Here is a 15,802-nt window from a genome sequence, read left to right as displayed (position 1 = left end):
GCGTGAGCAGCACCGTCGAGAAGGAAGCACATTCCCGGAATGAACGAATACCTTCAGAGGAGCCCATTCGAGGGAGGGCTCTGAGATCTCCAGTGAACGGTGGGGGTACGTGCTGTTACCAGGCCTTTCCAGGACCCACTAAAATCACACCGACTCCACCCTTTGCCTGGGATCATCAAATCCCACATTCATGAGGGATCTTAGCATCTCTGCCAACCTGCCTGCCAATATAAGAAACCGCGCCTCTCGTAACCTTAGTGGCTGGTGGTCTAGCCTGTTTCTGTTCCTCCAGGGTCAGGGGATGCCCTAACTCCCAAGACAGCTTGTTCAACTGGGAGAAGATAAGTTCTTAAACGGAGCCAAAGTGTGCCCTTTTTGTAACTCCTTAGTTCTACTACTCCCTGTGACCAGAGAGAGAGAAAAAAAGCTGGCCCAAGACACAGACCTTCATTTCTAAAAGGAAATTGGCTTCTCTCCACAAAACTGTTTTCTAAAACATCCTTTGTTTCTAACCGCTGGTTGGGAGAAGGGGTATTCTGAGCAAAGCAGACCCTACAGACCTCGTCTCCGGGTCTCACGCAGACGAGGTGAGGTTCTGCCGTGTCCACAGAATGAGGGTCCTCCCTCCTAGCACCTACTCTTCTCCTGAAGAGCAGTCATCACCAAATGGAATGAGATGATTCGTGTTTTGTTTAATCTCTTTCTCTCCCACCAGACTATACATTCCACAAGGGCAAGGATCGCTATCGGCTTTCCGCATTTAAATATTTAGTGACTAGCATGATTCCTGAGACCTGGAAGGCACTGATAACGTGCCGAATAGATGAGAGATTGCGTTCCCCGTACAGGAAGGCATAATGTGAAGGGACAGACTCATTTACCCCACACTGTACAGTCTGGTTGGAATTATCTGCTGCTTAAAAACAGAGCCAAATCCAGCATAACTTTTCGTGCAGCAAAAATCAACTAGTGCCTTCAAAGATCCTTATCCTTAGGCTAAACCTGATTCTTGAGTCCACCAGCTGGCCGCTGGCTGGAGAGGGGGTAGATGGCCTTGTGAAGACCGATTTTAGCTCAGGCCTGCTGTCAGTTCCTCTCTATGCCGTGTGAACCAGATCGCGACCACAACACAATGTGGGTTTTCTTCAGTCCACATACATTCTTCCAAATTGAGGAAACAAATGTGGGTAGGCCCTGTGTGGAAGAAAACATTTAGACAGTCTGAAGTCATTATCCTCCCAAGCAGAGCGCCTGCAGAATGCCAGGCTGGAAACCAAGGCTCTGCTTGGAGACACAATGCAACGCCTGGCCCGTAGGCGGCAGCAGAGACTCACTGTCCTGAGCCAGGGGACTTTTTTTTTTTTTTAAACTTTGCTTTACTCAAGGTGAGTTATTATAGTTCACTGATTCCCAACCCTTTTCATATTTCATAAAAATGCTGTGATGCTCCCACTGTGAAAAAGGCAAAGGGAGCATGAGGTGTTGAGAGGACTTCTTTAACTGCTTTTACGAGAGAAGCAGGGCAGGCCCCCAATTTCCACCAGCAGCCAGTATGTGTGGAATGTCCCCAAAGTTCAAGGAGCTTCGCCAATCACATGAACCGGCATGGCTGCCACTGAGGGATCATGGCAGGAGCCCCGAGGACACTAAGAATGTGAACTGTGCCCACAGTGCCCTGGCACAAACCGCTGTGCAGCATAACCGTCTATCCCCATGGCATGACACCTGCAGATGGCCCGTGCATCGCAACGTAGATACGTGGTGACCATTACACCTTGGAGACGAACATTCTCAATGTGACCCCTCATCTGACGGCCTCCTCTGCAGAAGCCAGTTCCCTGGCACACAGATTATGTGTTTGTATTCTAATGAAATGCACCTACCGACAGAATCATGAAGGCAAGAAAGAAATAGGCATTTTTTCTGGTTCCTTTAAGCCTGAGGCTGCTGTGTCCTCAGCACAGAGAGGCAGCTGTGTATGAGGCCCGAGAAATCCTCATTGCATCGCTGCAGCCGCATGAGCCGTCAATTTCATCGTGCAGAAGCTCTCCCTTGTTCTGACCAGCATTCTGTTTGCGTACTCGGCACTGTGAATATGGGCCATTCGTGCTCATTGAAAAGTTAATTTCATTTATCCCAAAACCTATTTATCTTCTCATGCTAATGAATATTGTCAACTACCTGCCTTGGAGAAGAAAAATATTTTTTAAAAAAGAATGTTTAAATAAATGATGAAACTAAGCCCTGACTGCAGGTGACACCTGGATAAAAATGGCCAGGAAAGCACCCAGAAATGTGAATACTTTCCTCCACCAATGAGCCTTGAAATTAAATTGAATTCCTGTGAATGTGATGCTTTCCACATAGAGAGGCAAGCGAAAGAAATGCTGAGATTTATCACCTGAAGATCAGATGAACATCAACTAGCCATTTTCTATTCCTGACGCAAGACTAATCCAATAGATATTTCACCTTCCTAAATGATTCACTTTCTCTTTTTCCCCTCTCATTCCTCCTGTTACAAAAAGCCAAGTTTGCTGTATTTTGGAGAAAAGATTCATAGCAAAACCACAAGCTCACACAGTGGCTTTGAGACACATCCCTATTTAGAGAAAAGCAAACATAGTCATACCCTTCTTGTTCTCTGTGCAAAGGAAGGCGTTAGCATTCAAGGTGACTAGATTCACACATATCGGAGGCATTGACACGCCTCCCCCCTCTGAAGGCTCCTTTGAATTACACAGTAGATCAAGAAAATGGCTCCCAAAGGCGGTCGCAGGGACTACAGCAGACACCATTTTCTTTCCCTTTCGTGTCTGACTTTGGTTTAAGGCTGGAGGTTAAGGACAAAAGGAGGATGGAGAATGGGAAGGCGGGAGCATCACTCAGCCTCCTCTCTCCCAGCTTTGCCAGAGCCCACCTTCCTCTGAACAGGACCGTGCTCTCAGGCTCATCACCCAACGCCAAGGCCTTCAAGTGCGGAGCAGAGAGACAGCCAGAGAAGGTTCTCCCATCAGGGAAACGGTGAGCTGACTCCCCATCAGAGCCCTCCTTATCTTGTACTCCCTCTGCCACCACCTCTAGACCCCGAAGGGACACTCCATTTTTTATAGTTCCAGCGTAAGGATGGGAGCAAAACCCTTTTCCTTATTTTCTCTTAGCTCAGTGGAAACAAGGTAGCATTGAATAATCTTTTAAACAAAATTAAAATAAGAACTTTACTAAAGATTAGTAAGGCAATAGCACAAAACCAAAGGAAGATACAAAGACCTGGGCGAGCAGGCGAGTCTACCCATGTACATGGCAGGCTCTGAGAGTACATTTAAACACGTACACGACAAAATGCATATGCAAATTTAAATGGCTCCCACTTGAATTCTTGCTATACGGCAGGTTCTAGTCGAGTGTCTTACCACATTATCTCCATTCCCCATAAATCAGTTGCTGAGAATTGAAAGGCAATTAGCAGGCAGCATGTCCTTTCAAAGGTGACCAAGAAGTCCCCCCAGGAGAGAGGGTCTCAAACTCCAGTGCCATAAGAATAACAAGAGTGTAATATGGAGACTTCTGGGCTCTCACTCAGAAATCTGAATTAGAAGGACTAGGTTTGTAAAGCCTCTGATTTGTGTTTTCAGCAGTTACCTCAAAGGATGCTCGTGTAGAGGGCCCATTACACCTACCTTGAGAAACAACGGTCCAAAGTCTTGAATTTACCATCTCGCCAGATCATGGGACTGAAGCTGTGTGCTTCTGACTTAACAGACAGCTACCATGTTGGACCAGTTCCCCCTCCGATTACACCTGGGCAATTTGCATATACTATGTTAGAGTGGAAAAATGTTACTGTTTAGGCATTATTTTGGAGAGAGGTGCCACATGTTTTTGGACTTTTCAACTATTCAATTAGACAATGTCAATAATTTGTTTAGAATAAAAAGAAAAACTATGGTGTGAAATGCAAACTAGAACAATGAAACCTGCCTTTCTTGCAGGAGCCATAACCTCCACCTGTCCACTCGGGAAAGGGCACCACTGACCGACAGCAAGCAGCCGGCTACCCAGTGTTTCAGAAGGTCAGAACTTGGCAATTGCTTCACGCCATGCAAACCAAACTCATGATGTCAATAATCTCCAGATCAAGAAATGATAATAAATCTTACCCTTCACAGAAATATCTACAACCAAAAGAAGAGAACAGGACAGAAAATCTGAATTGGGCTACACAAGAAATTGGAAAGAATGCTTCACATTTCACTTTCTCCCTTCACGAGGGCTCGAGCAGCCTGTTGCCACTTCACAGATAAATCAACTGAATCTCTGAGAGGTGAGGTGACTTGCTGTTGGAAAAGGATTAACAAAATCTCTTCCTCTTCTGCATGAGAATTTGATCTTGGGTTAACCTTGTAACTCTGTTCCCCTGGAAACTTGATACAGATAGAATGTCAGCTATGTTACTAAGCAACATCGCTCATGGTAAAAATGACCCTTGATAGTCCAACCACATCTGGACTGGCAAGAGCGATAAATGAAGCATATTTTGGTCTTCTCTGAGTGCTATGACTCTACTGATTGGGCCCAATCTTTGTGGGAACCCTAGAAGTTATGCATATGGTGCTGTCGTAAGAGATACTAGCTCCCGTGGAGCATGTGGCTTTTAAGGTAGAGTGACTCCTGCACCTGCCCTAGGCGAGTCTTGTACCCACACACCTGACCTTCCATCTGAGGCGGGGGGCAGGCAGCAATAGCACCTGGACGGCTGTGTGGGCTGCTGTCTACACTGCTGCAAGGACCACTCCCACGGAAGAGAAACACCGGCACAGCCCTGCCAGCAACCTGTGATTCCTGCCTACCTCCTACTGAGTAGAATTTGCCACGTGTGGTCGATGATGGTCTTCTGAGCAGATGCCCTGGTGAGTGTTGCACTTGCCCAAAGCCACACTCCTGGGAAGGGGCAGCCAGAACCCAGACTCCATAGTCTGCTTTCAAGGTAAGCACTTTCTCTTTCATTCCAAACCTTTCCTCCTGGGATAACTGTATTCTCGCCCAAGAGACTGGTGCAACTTCTCAAACACATGCCAGCCTTTTTTTCCCCCCCTCCAGTGCCATGTGAGGTCCCTAACTTTGGTAGCTTCTATTTTGTCCTGCCTGCCTTGCCTCCATGGCTGGTCTAACGGTTCACTGAGTTCCATTTCCAGACCATCCCCAGATACTTCTTTAAATTCAACGGTGCCCCCTGGTTCTAACCTCTAAGCTGGCTTCTTCAGCCCTCAGACAATTATGGCCTCTGGCTGGAGGGTCATGGCGACTTCACAGCTGGTTCCCAAACACAGACGATTATCACCTGTGAGCACCAGTGGGCACCCAAGCTCTCCCCGGCCCAGGGTTCCAGCTCTGGAATGGCAGGGTCTCCTGACGACCAGAGGAGCCCAACCGACCACTGAAATGATCTTGCAGAAGTTTCCTCGCCACAGGACATGAGTTTATGAACACAGTGACCCAGCAGAGGTCCTCTCAGATTAACACCTGGACCAGAAGAGTCTGATAACTCCCTCCTTCCCAGCCTCCCCTCCCTTTCCTCTCAGCAAAAGTCAAGGATGGAAGTCATCACAAATGATACCACTTCTCTAAGCCCTCCCCGAGCCTTCTGGCTAAGTTCACCTTCTTCCGCACAACTCTGAGCATCTCTCTCTAAAGGGACATATGAGCAGCGCCCCTCCCCAGAGGCCGTGGGCCCCTGGAAGCAGAGTTTGTGTCCCAGTCCTGTCACTACAATGAGCCCAATGCTGGACATCGATGGTGACGAAACTGACAAAGGAAAGAAACAACATGAAACAGAGGCACCCCAACCATGTGCTTTTCTGCATGCCTTGGACCAGTGAATTAATTCCATCTAGGCTAAATTGTAATTTTATGTCAGAATCCTGGTTCATGGCAGGACATGGGCAACTTCTTCACGGCTATATCCCCCATCTCTAAATCAGATAAATAACTTGCTTCACCAACCATGAAGTGACAAGTTTATAGAGATTCTAAATCAACGGCCTCAATGTTACTCAGATGTGGTATAGTGCTGAAGGCTGTAAAATTCTGTCTCCAGCCATGTCTGGCTCTTCTCTTCTGCCCAAGACAGGCAGGAACAAACAAAGAGGAAGAAAGTGACCCAGAGAATGAAGACCAGAGGAAGGAACCCACCAGAAAGGGCTGATGGGGACCACATCAGACAAGGCCAAATGGCCAGTGAAAGCTGTAGAATCCACTCACACTCACAGTGGCTTAGTGATGGAGGACCTCAGACTCACCTTGCAGAACGGGAAACTGAGGCCTGGAGAGGGTAAGTGTCTTGAGAGAGGTCACATTAGCCAGTAGAGAACATGACCTCAGACACAAGTGCTTTCGTACTATGCCAAGGTCACTGGTTGCACCTCACAGCAAAGTGTCAGTTAAAAGGACCAGTTTCTAGCAAATGGTCTTGTTATTTCAACTTCTCAAAATAATTTGCCTCATTTCAAAGACAGAGTATTTTTTGCCTAAGAGAATGAAAATAAAAGTGGTGTCAGGTGTACAGGGAAAGCAGCCCTCTCACACACTGTGGATGGTAGCATAAATAGTTATAACCTTTCGGAAGCAAAATTTGGCAAAGTTAAAACAACTGTAAATGTGCGTACCTTTTAATGCAGCGGTTCCCCTGAAATGGCTGTATACATGCAAAAAAGACACACAAGGAGGTCAATCCCAGTACTATTAATAATGCCAAAAAATTAGAAGCAATCTAAATGAAAGTGGTTAAAAATATTAAGATAAATTCATACAATGGAGTACTATATAACTATTATGAAGAGACAATGAGTCATAAAAAGGCTGTCCATGATTTTTTGATTTATAAGATTTTAAAAGTCTAATATATGTGTGTTTGTGTGTGACAGAGTGTGCATATAGCTCCTGTAAGAATTAAACAAACTATTACCTATCAAGCATTTGGAATAGGACTTGGCAAATAATAAACATTCGAAAAAATTTGTCTATCTAAACGCGGTAGTACATGCATAAAGAAAATGCAGAAGAATATAAACTAAGTGGCCAAACAGTGGCTATTTCTGGGAGGTGGGATTATGGAGCATTCTTTTTCTTTCAACAAATTTGTGTGGTTTGACTATTGTTTACATGATGATTTTTATAATGAAGATATAATAAAGATGTGCCTTCTATAAAATGAAGAAAACCATGTTATTCAGAAGAGAACATCTTCCACAGGCACAGAAGTCAGTTTAGGAATACTGAGGGTTTCAGATTTGTATGACGGACCAAATACATAAAAAGTGTATTGATTTCTGGCAGTGTCAACCCATTCAGAGGTTGAGGGGATGTCAGCGAGGGGATAAAAGGAAGAGAAAACAGATAATGTCACAAATGTTGAGAAAGATAGCTGTTTCCTCCCTCCTGAAGATCTGTGATTCTGTTCTGGAGCCCTCAAGCCACTCGGAGCCCAAAGAGGAAGCGAGGAGCCGCCATGCACCCCAGCCACCCCTCAACAGACGTTTCACAGCGGGACCTGCTCACACGTCCGCAGGCCAAGCAAGGCTGTCCCCAGCTGTCGCTTGCAGGAGTGAGACAATGAATCAATCCAAAGGCAGACCTAACCAAGACAACAACAATGACACGATGAACAACTACAGGTTCTCTTAAAGACTAAGGATCCGCAGACCTTCCTTCAAACGTCACAGGCCAACTCTGAGCTCTGGGTCTAGTGGGTTACGTCGCTGTACAGGAACACTTCTGGTTTTTATTTCCCAGCTGTGGACTTGGTCACCTATGGAAAGAGCTAAGGAATTTTGTGCGAGTCCCCAGGTTTTTTCTGGCTATGAGGTATTATCTACTACTTTTCTTTTGTTTTACATCTCAGTTGATAATTCAGTATAATCAGACCCAAATTCAGTGATGATGGCAAAAGGGGACTGGCTTCTTTGGATGCGATTTTAAGAGGAATCCTTTAGTATTTCCCCACAAAGTAACAAGCGCTCTGGGGATTTTGAAAAGTTGCCTGTTACAACTTCCTTTTATTCCTCTTAGTCTTTTTTAAAAATGGGGACTAGGTGTTGAAATATTTTTGTCATTTCTCGACAGAATAATCAATTTCTCCTTTAACTGATCGATGTGATTAGATCGATTCCTAGGTCAATGGGTCACATATGAAAGCCCACAACTTGGTTTACCCGAGAGTGAACTCCCAGAACACAACATCCTCAGGGCCTGACTCGCTCACAAGAAAGCTTCGAGGAAGGACCAGTGAGGCGATGACGTCCATCATGGAGTGACCGCCTCTGAAAGGGGTCCAGACCTCAACCACAGCACCAGCCGTACTGAACCACAATGAATCTGCTCACGAGCATCTCTCGCCAAGACTTCTCTGGGTTAAGGACGGTATCTCATGCACCCACGTACCTGTGGCGTCTCACGCAGGCCAGGTGATTATTTCCATTCCCCACACAGACTACATTTTGCATGTAAGCTGGCTTCCTCATAAGCTGCAAACAAGGTCAGACTCAAAGGAGAACACAAGGACCCTGAGGAAAAGAGGAGGAGACGAACGTCTCCAAAGGTAAAATCGCACAGCCCCTTTCCCTCAGGATGGTGGAAAAGTTTCAGCATAAAACATATGCAGGCCTGCTCCAAGCCTGCTTTGCTCCAGCTCCCCAGGACAGCAGAGGGATGACAGACATGCCTGGAACCACCGTTGGTTATTTTTATCATTCCAAATCTGTGGGGGATCTTGTGGGTGTCACAGTTTCCCAGCAGACTTCCTGGGGGCCAGTACAGAGCCAGAGTTCAAATCCTGGAGCCGAGCCTGCTTATGAATTCCAGCGCTCGATTACCAGGGAGGGCAATGCACCAGATCTCAATCAGCCTCCTCTCCTTTATCTGTAAAACTGGGTCAATAATATTTACATCACAGAATCTGTGAAGATCAAGACAGCAAAAATCAAAGTCCCTGCCAAATAGTGCATGATTGATAAATAAGCACGACCTCTTTCTTTTGACACCAAAGTCTTACTCTCAAGTAATGCCTCATGAGAATTCACACCCAGGCCTTTAAGAGGCCTCCTGGCTCTCTGACTGCTCAGTGCACACACGGAAACGCCTGCCCGGGAGAGAGGAAGGTTGGTGGCTGTCCCAGCACTGGTGGCCATCGCCTGGCTGGGCTGCCTGAGTGTCCCTGCGTCTGTGGTAGGCACTAGGACACTGTTCCAGTCACCAATCCTGCATCCTCCCACAACTGTTCCATCCACGAAGAACTTTTTCTTTATTTTCTCCATCTTTGGGACATTGGTCTCACATCCATCCTTCAGACTTTTTCATGACAGCTTCTCCCCAAATGACCATGGGACAAGCGCAGGCTGGCTCAACAGAAGGCCCTGCACAGGCTTTCTCCGACGTCTCCCCAACTGCCCCTCGTGTTCAACCTGCACATCTCTAACCAGCCATCAACGGGCAAGGCACTGAGCATTTCTCTTCCTCTCCCAGGAAAAGCATGGTATGCATCGTGGTTCTGGAATCAAAGAGCTTGGGTCCAGTTCCAGCTCCAGCTTTCACTATCTCTGGTCTGACCTCGGCCAGTACTTAGACTCTCTCTGCCTTAGTTTCACGCATCGGAAAACGAGGAAAACAGCACAGCTTGTTTGGGGGGATTCAATGAGGCACAGGGTAGGTACGCAATAAAATTCAGTTCTTTTTATTTATATAAAAAACAAAAACCCTTCCATATATTATGTACATATATAAATGTATTGTGAAAGTTCTGGAAGGATATGCATGGAAGGGTTTATGTTGGTATCCTTCAGGGAGCATGTAAGCGAGAACTTTTATTTGATATATACTTGTACCATTTTACAAGCGTACATTATTTTTGTAGTTTAAACACTTTTTAAAAGAACACACTTTTTAAAAGAACACACTTGGGTAAGTGAAGAAAAGGAAAGGAGGCGAGGGAAGGGAGGGGGGAAGAGAAAAAGAGAAAATGGTTTGCTTGAGGCCAAAGCCAAGCGCTGGATCACAGTCTTGCCTGGTTGAGACATCCTGGTTATAGGTTCGGGGCTAGTTGCAGAGTTCCCACTGCCTTGTCTGGGAAGCCTTCTGCTATATGTATGCCAGCCCTACATAAATTTCCTTCATAATTTCTCCAATATTCTAGGTGGGAGTAGGGATGGGCGTGGGGGAAGCCCAGTTCTATGGAACCAAGTCATTCTGGGCTACAGGGGTTGGGAGGGGGGTGCTGATTTCATTCACAGTGGGGGCAGGGGTGCCCAGTCTCCTGAAGCACTTTAGGGAGCAGGAGGCAGCTCTTCTGGGCCTCAGGGGAGCAGAGGAGCACATCCAGGCCAAGTCCTAGGACGCCTCCACACTACCAGGGAGGAAATGCTCCCAAGAGCCCTGGCATGTCCCGGAGAGAGGTCCAGACCTCTTGGCGGCAGAGGAATGAAGGAGGCTCTGCCTCTTACGGAGGAACCTTCTAAGCTGCCTCTGTCTCTCCAACGTCTCCTGAGACACAAACTGAAGCAAGCAAAGGCTTGTTTCCCTCTCTTCAGAGCAGAACCCCCACAGGGCTGCTCACCCTCTCCCCATCCTAAAAGCTCAGTCCTATGTCTAGTAAAAAGTCATATCCTTTTTTGGTAAAAGTTACATTATCAGAACACCAAGAGCAATGTTGCCTACTCCTTATATGTAGCCAAGATATTCATTTCGCCAACCCACATTTCTGACTTTTTCAAAGGGTGAAAACCCTCTTGCTCCTAACTCCCCTCACATCACTTCTTATGGGCAAAACCTTATCAGCTTACAAAACACATACCCCAAGCAGCTTGCATTTCTGGAAAACTACCTACTGTATAGAGCACATTCTATGAAACTTTATTTTCAAGTTGCAAATACTATATTGTTTCTATGTGTAGCCAGGTGTCTCCTGGGCCCCACACAAATACAGTTGCTCCTGCTGGCAACTAGGAATATAACATTTCCCCCACTTTATTAATGCCTCTAGTAACAAAGTTCCTGCTGGCCAAGGATGTCCTTGTGACCCATTTCCACCACTCTATCTGCAACCCCACCCCCGCCCCGGCCAAGCTCACCCAAAGAAGCCGGATATGCTATAAAGGAAGATGCCAAAAAGGACCTTCGAGAAGGTGACTCACCTTTCTCGTGGCTGCTTGGAGGTGGCGGTGGGGGCTGGGAGGTGACTGGCTTGGACTTGTCATAGTTGTTAAAGCTCTGGCTGCGTCGGTGGTTAGCGGTGGCTGGCCCTCCGCGTGTTTTGGCCTCACTGCCCGCAGCGGATACCCTCGCGGTAGGACCTGGAAGTCTAAAATGCAAAAAGCAATAGAGTACCGGCTTCAGTCTCAGGAGAGCAGCAGTATCTCAGAAGAAGGAACTGCGACCATGCAGGAGGTAAAAGAAACCATTCAGGACGCCGGGGCTGTGGAGGCTTGCCCATCAAGGGATTTAGTGGAACCACCACAAACATCGAGGCTCGTGATGACCCCAGTAAAGTCCAACAGCAAAGCCGGAGCAGTTTCCCTTTGAGCAAAGAGGGAAAATATGTTTGCTGATTAAAAACACAAAGCTCATCTTCCTTTTTCTCTTGGATGAGCAATTTTACTTTCCAATAGGGCCAAACCATGTCGTCTCTAATTCCATCAAGCGTGGAACATAAAGGCCCGTTAAGACTCTAAACTGTTTACCTTGCGTGTGCATCTCTTCTGGTAGGTATCGAAAATGGTTTTTACCATAATCTGGGGATGTGAGCATCGAGAAAAAGACATAATTTACAATGGTCAGAAAGGGAAGTGCTACCACTCAGAATCCAACACATCTGCAAGGAAAACTTATTGTCTGGATGGAAACACTTGTTCAGACATACATTTTCCTTCGACACCTGACAACCTGTCTCCACAGGCATGACTTCATTACTTTGAGGCTGCAGCCCAGCCTCTCTGCATGGGAGATGAATAAACTCATACTTTCTTTCTGTAAAGGCAGAAGGAATCTATTAGCCTGAAGACAAATACACACTCACTTTCCCTTTAAATAAAACACCTCATTTTGGGCAGTTTGGGAAATAAAGTCAGCAGACTTCTTGGTCATAGATCTAAAGACATTATGGCCCATTCCCCAGAGTTAAGGATAAGATTCCCCCAGAATTTTGGTTCAGGGACTACTAAACAGGCGGTTTCCAATCACTAAAGTCGAAAGATGAATAAGTGATGAAATATTCAGTTGTATCTTTCCGCTAAAACCCACTTAGCTGTGTTTAAAAGCCACTGGAACCTCAGCCGACTAGCATTAGATCTAGTGATAAGCCTGAATTTTCAACTCATAAAGCTTTCAGCCTTCTCTTTCCACGCAAATCTGTGAGCACCAAAGAAGTCTGTAGTCTGGAAGCATTTTAGATGTAAGAAAGCAATCACTTTAAACTTTTTCTCGTTGGCCGAGCAAGAAAGATGGTTGTAGAGTAAACAGAGAACATGAGCTGGTGTGAGAGGACTGTAAAATTTATACAGTTAAGAAGAAGCTGGCCCGATGCCCTCACTGGGAGCTAGGAGAGAAGGAAGGGGGTGAGCTCCTTCCCCACCAAGCAGCGGAGGGAAGGCATCACTTCCCACTGCTCTAGGAGGATCTGCCCCACTCTGTTCATTTATCCCACCTTGTCTGGAGAAGGTATTCACCCCCACGAGGATAGGCACAGAGCGGGGTGCAAAACTAGCAGTGCCAGTGCCTGTATTTGGGGACCAGAAACGCCAGCACAACCAATCGAGGAGGTCCAGCAGGATCTTGGTTTCTCTCGGCTCTGCTTCCAATGCAAACAGCATCCTGCAAGTCCTCCAAGGCAGGGGTATCTGAGTCCCCACAGCCGACGGCAGAGCTGCTGCAGGTGCAGACGTGGAGCTCCTTCCGAGTGGACTCCACTCTGCAGGAGTCTTTACGCTCACAGATAGGACTAGAAAAGGATTATGGACTTGTTCCAAGATGATGTCACAGCAACAGCATGAAGTGGTGCAGGATAACACAGGTCACAGTAGTCTGCTTCAATGGGGAAGTGGCAAAGAGCAGGGAGACAAAAAGCAACAAGGAGGGAAAAGATGCCTTCTTTTCAGAGTTGCTAGAGAGGCCCCACTGCCCTGACCTGGGACCGGACCAGATTTTTAGGGGCCTCTATAGGGCAAGAAATCAAAGTATTGGATGGGATGGGCACCACCCTGAATTAGGTAGGCAGTCTGGGCCTCTGTGAGGCAGTGTGGGATAATGGATAGAATACGGGCTTTTTCCCTACACATGATATTGCACTAGTCTTACGATCTGAGATTCATCTTCTCTGTCTATAACTTTAAAATAATAATAAAGTACTCAGTGGGACAGTTTTAAATTCGAATGGGACTTAAGGTCAACGCCTGTTGGTTCCCCTTCCCATCTTCTCTGCTGACCATAGATCCATAAAGGAATTGGGCGTTATCATAAAACATGCTATGGTACGAAAAAGAATCAGACAAATAAGGAAGGAAACAGAGCTGGGTCAGAGTATCAGAAGAGAGCTGGACAAAAATCAACATACAAGAGTCTGAAATCAACATTTTCAAAGAGGCAAGACAGGCTTTGGCAGACAGGACTTGTCATCTCCCTCAGGAACATTCCAGAAGAGAAATTGCTTCATCCAAGTACCTGTGACTGAGACCTTACACTTGGGGTACCTCTGAGCCATCTGTGGGCCCCCTCCCCAGAGTGAAGCACTCCTGATCTTGGATTAACTAGGGCAGCTCTGGGTTTCCTATGGGTGATCATCGTCAGGTTCTCTTCCTTGAGTCAGGACCTAGATGTGCTCCTTTGATGGGAGTGGCATATCCTTCAAACGGCTGCAGCGTTGTGCCAAGTTTTCTGAGACACGGAGAAGGGGTTCTTAAAGGCCTCAAGGGCAGATGACATGGCAAGTCAAGGATGGTTGGCATATGCCCAGCCATCAAAAGCCACCACGGAGCTCAAGCCAACTCACATCATCCTCTACCACCATCACCATTCCACTCTAGTGAGGGCAGCTCCTTTAACTTGACCAAATGGGAAAACTAGATGGAGACCAAGTAACTTCTTCCAGGTTTCAGAGGGAATCTATGTCAACACTGTGTTTTAAAATTTGAGTTCTGTGGTGAATGGGGTTGGACATTTCCTTGCCCCCAAGTAAGGCTCCTCTGTCCCTCTGAAATTTTCAGCAAAGTCCACCTCACATACAAGGACCATGAATGAATGTGTGGTGAGTGAGAAGTAAGGAAAAACGCTTGGTTTAGATCTCCCATGAGGGAACCGAAACACCCCTTGGGATGGTGACTCAATCCATAAACTGAATTAATTGAGACTAAACTGTAAGTACAGGATTTCAAAGCCAAAAGTGACCATAAGGATGTAAGTTACCTGAGGAGTCATGGGGTAGGCACTGGACTTTCTGCAAAGGGATGAAGGGATTTGCTGTTTGTGTTTGTGTGTACCCCGTCACCCCAGATTCGTACGGTCAAATCCTAATGCTCAATGTGATGGTATTATTTAGGAGGTGGGGCCATGGGGAGGTGATTAGGTCATGATGCAGAACCTTCATGAATGAAATGAACGCCCTTACCAAAGAGGATCCACAGAGCTAGCTCACCAGCGTCCGCCATGTGAGGACACAGTGAGAAGTCAGCAGGATGCAACCTGGCAGAGGACCTTCAGCAGAACCTGACCAAGCCGCCACCCCAATCCTGGACTCCCAGCATCCAGAACTGTGAGCAGTAAGTTTCCATTGTTTATAAGCCACCCAATCTGTGGGGTTTTTTTATGGCAGCCCAAACGGACCAACACAGGGTTCTAGTTCAATCTTATCTAGATCTTAGGGGCTGACGGACCCCAGCTGACATCAAAATTGTACACATATTGATAAAAGAATACGCAAAGGTCAGAAGTAATTCAAGGAAGGGAAATGATGACCTCAGAGGTTGGTGGGATGGTCAGGGAAGGTTCCAGATAAAAGTGACCCCAGGGCAAGATGTGGCATCTGGATGTGAGTAGAGGGCAAGAAGGCAGGGAGCAGAGTGTCATACAGAGGAGAGGAAGGGCCGGCATGTGCTGGGCTTGGGGGAGCAGTGGCAGGAAATGAGGTTAGAGAAGCAAGCAGAGCCACAGGAGGAAGACCTTGTGTGTCACAGTAGCAATATTAGACTTTGTCCTACCCTCCAGTAATGAGACATTAAGTAGGGAGGCTAGGGGCAGAGCTAAAGTTGAAAAGCAGAGTGTCTTCTAGTTTAGTGACACAGACGCTAGGCCTCTGGCTAACATTTTGAAGGTCATTATTGTTAACATCATGTGCCTCACCAGAACTATCAAGCCGCAGCCTGGAAGCAGCTGCTGTCCGTACTTTAGAATCTCTCTTTGCTGAAGAGCTGGGACTTGCTCACGTGGAACAGCTGCAGGTACCACAACAGATGCTGCCCGTGGTACCTGCCTCGCCGAAGAAAAGCAGCGAGAGGGCAGCATGGCAAGTCAGCCCTGTGTCATTGACACAAGCATCATTTATAGTACCAGAAGGTTCCAATAGCTCCTTAGCAAGAGGAAGTCCACTTCTCATGATCATTCCATGTCCAGACACAGTTACAAAATGACAGAGGACACAGATGGGTTCTTTGAAATAGATATATGTTGCTTTTTTAAAAAAATTACTTTTAAGGACAGTGGTGTAACAAAGAGTCGTGGTCAATTTCTCCACATGTGCAGAGCCGAGCAGGCAGGGCAGCCAAGC

At 46.7% G+C, this 15,802-nt stretch overlaps 1 protein-coding gene across 7 annotated transcripts in view; it reads right to left on the bottom strand.

Moving 5' to 3' along the window:
- The window catches only part of NAV2 (neuron navigator 2), a 706,055-nt gene that overhangs the window by 192,577 nt on the left and 497,676 nt on the right, over positions 1-15,802 (bottom strand). For all 7 annotated transcript variants that reach the window (XM_070491341.1, XM_044752510.2, XM_070491340.1 and 4 more), the window contains one exon: positions 11,184-11,350. In XM_070491341.1, the coding sequence (XP_070347442.1) occupies positions 11,184-11,350 (167 nt within the window). The remainder of the gene's footprint in view (positions 1-11,183; positions 11,351-15,802) is intronic.

Source organism: Equus asinus, chromosome 20, assembly GCF_041296235.1.
Source record: "Equus asinus isolate D_3611 breed Donkey chromosome 20, EquAss-T2T_v2, whole genome shotgun sequence".
NCBI classification, from domain to species: Eukaryota; Metazoa; Chordata; class Mammalia; order Perissodactyla; family Equidae; genus Equus; species Equus asinus.
The sequence above is the reverse complement of the archived record's forward strand: the minus strand, read 5'-3'. Positions and strand labels throughout refer to the sequence as shown.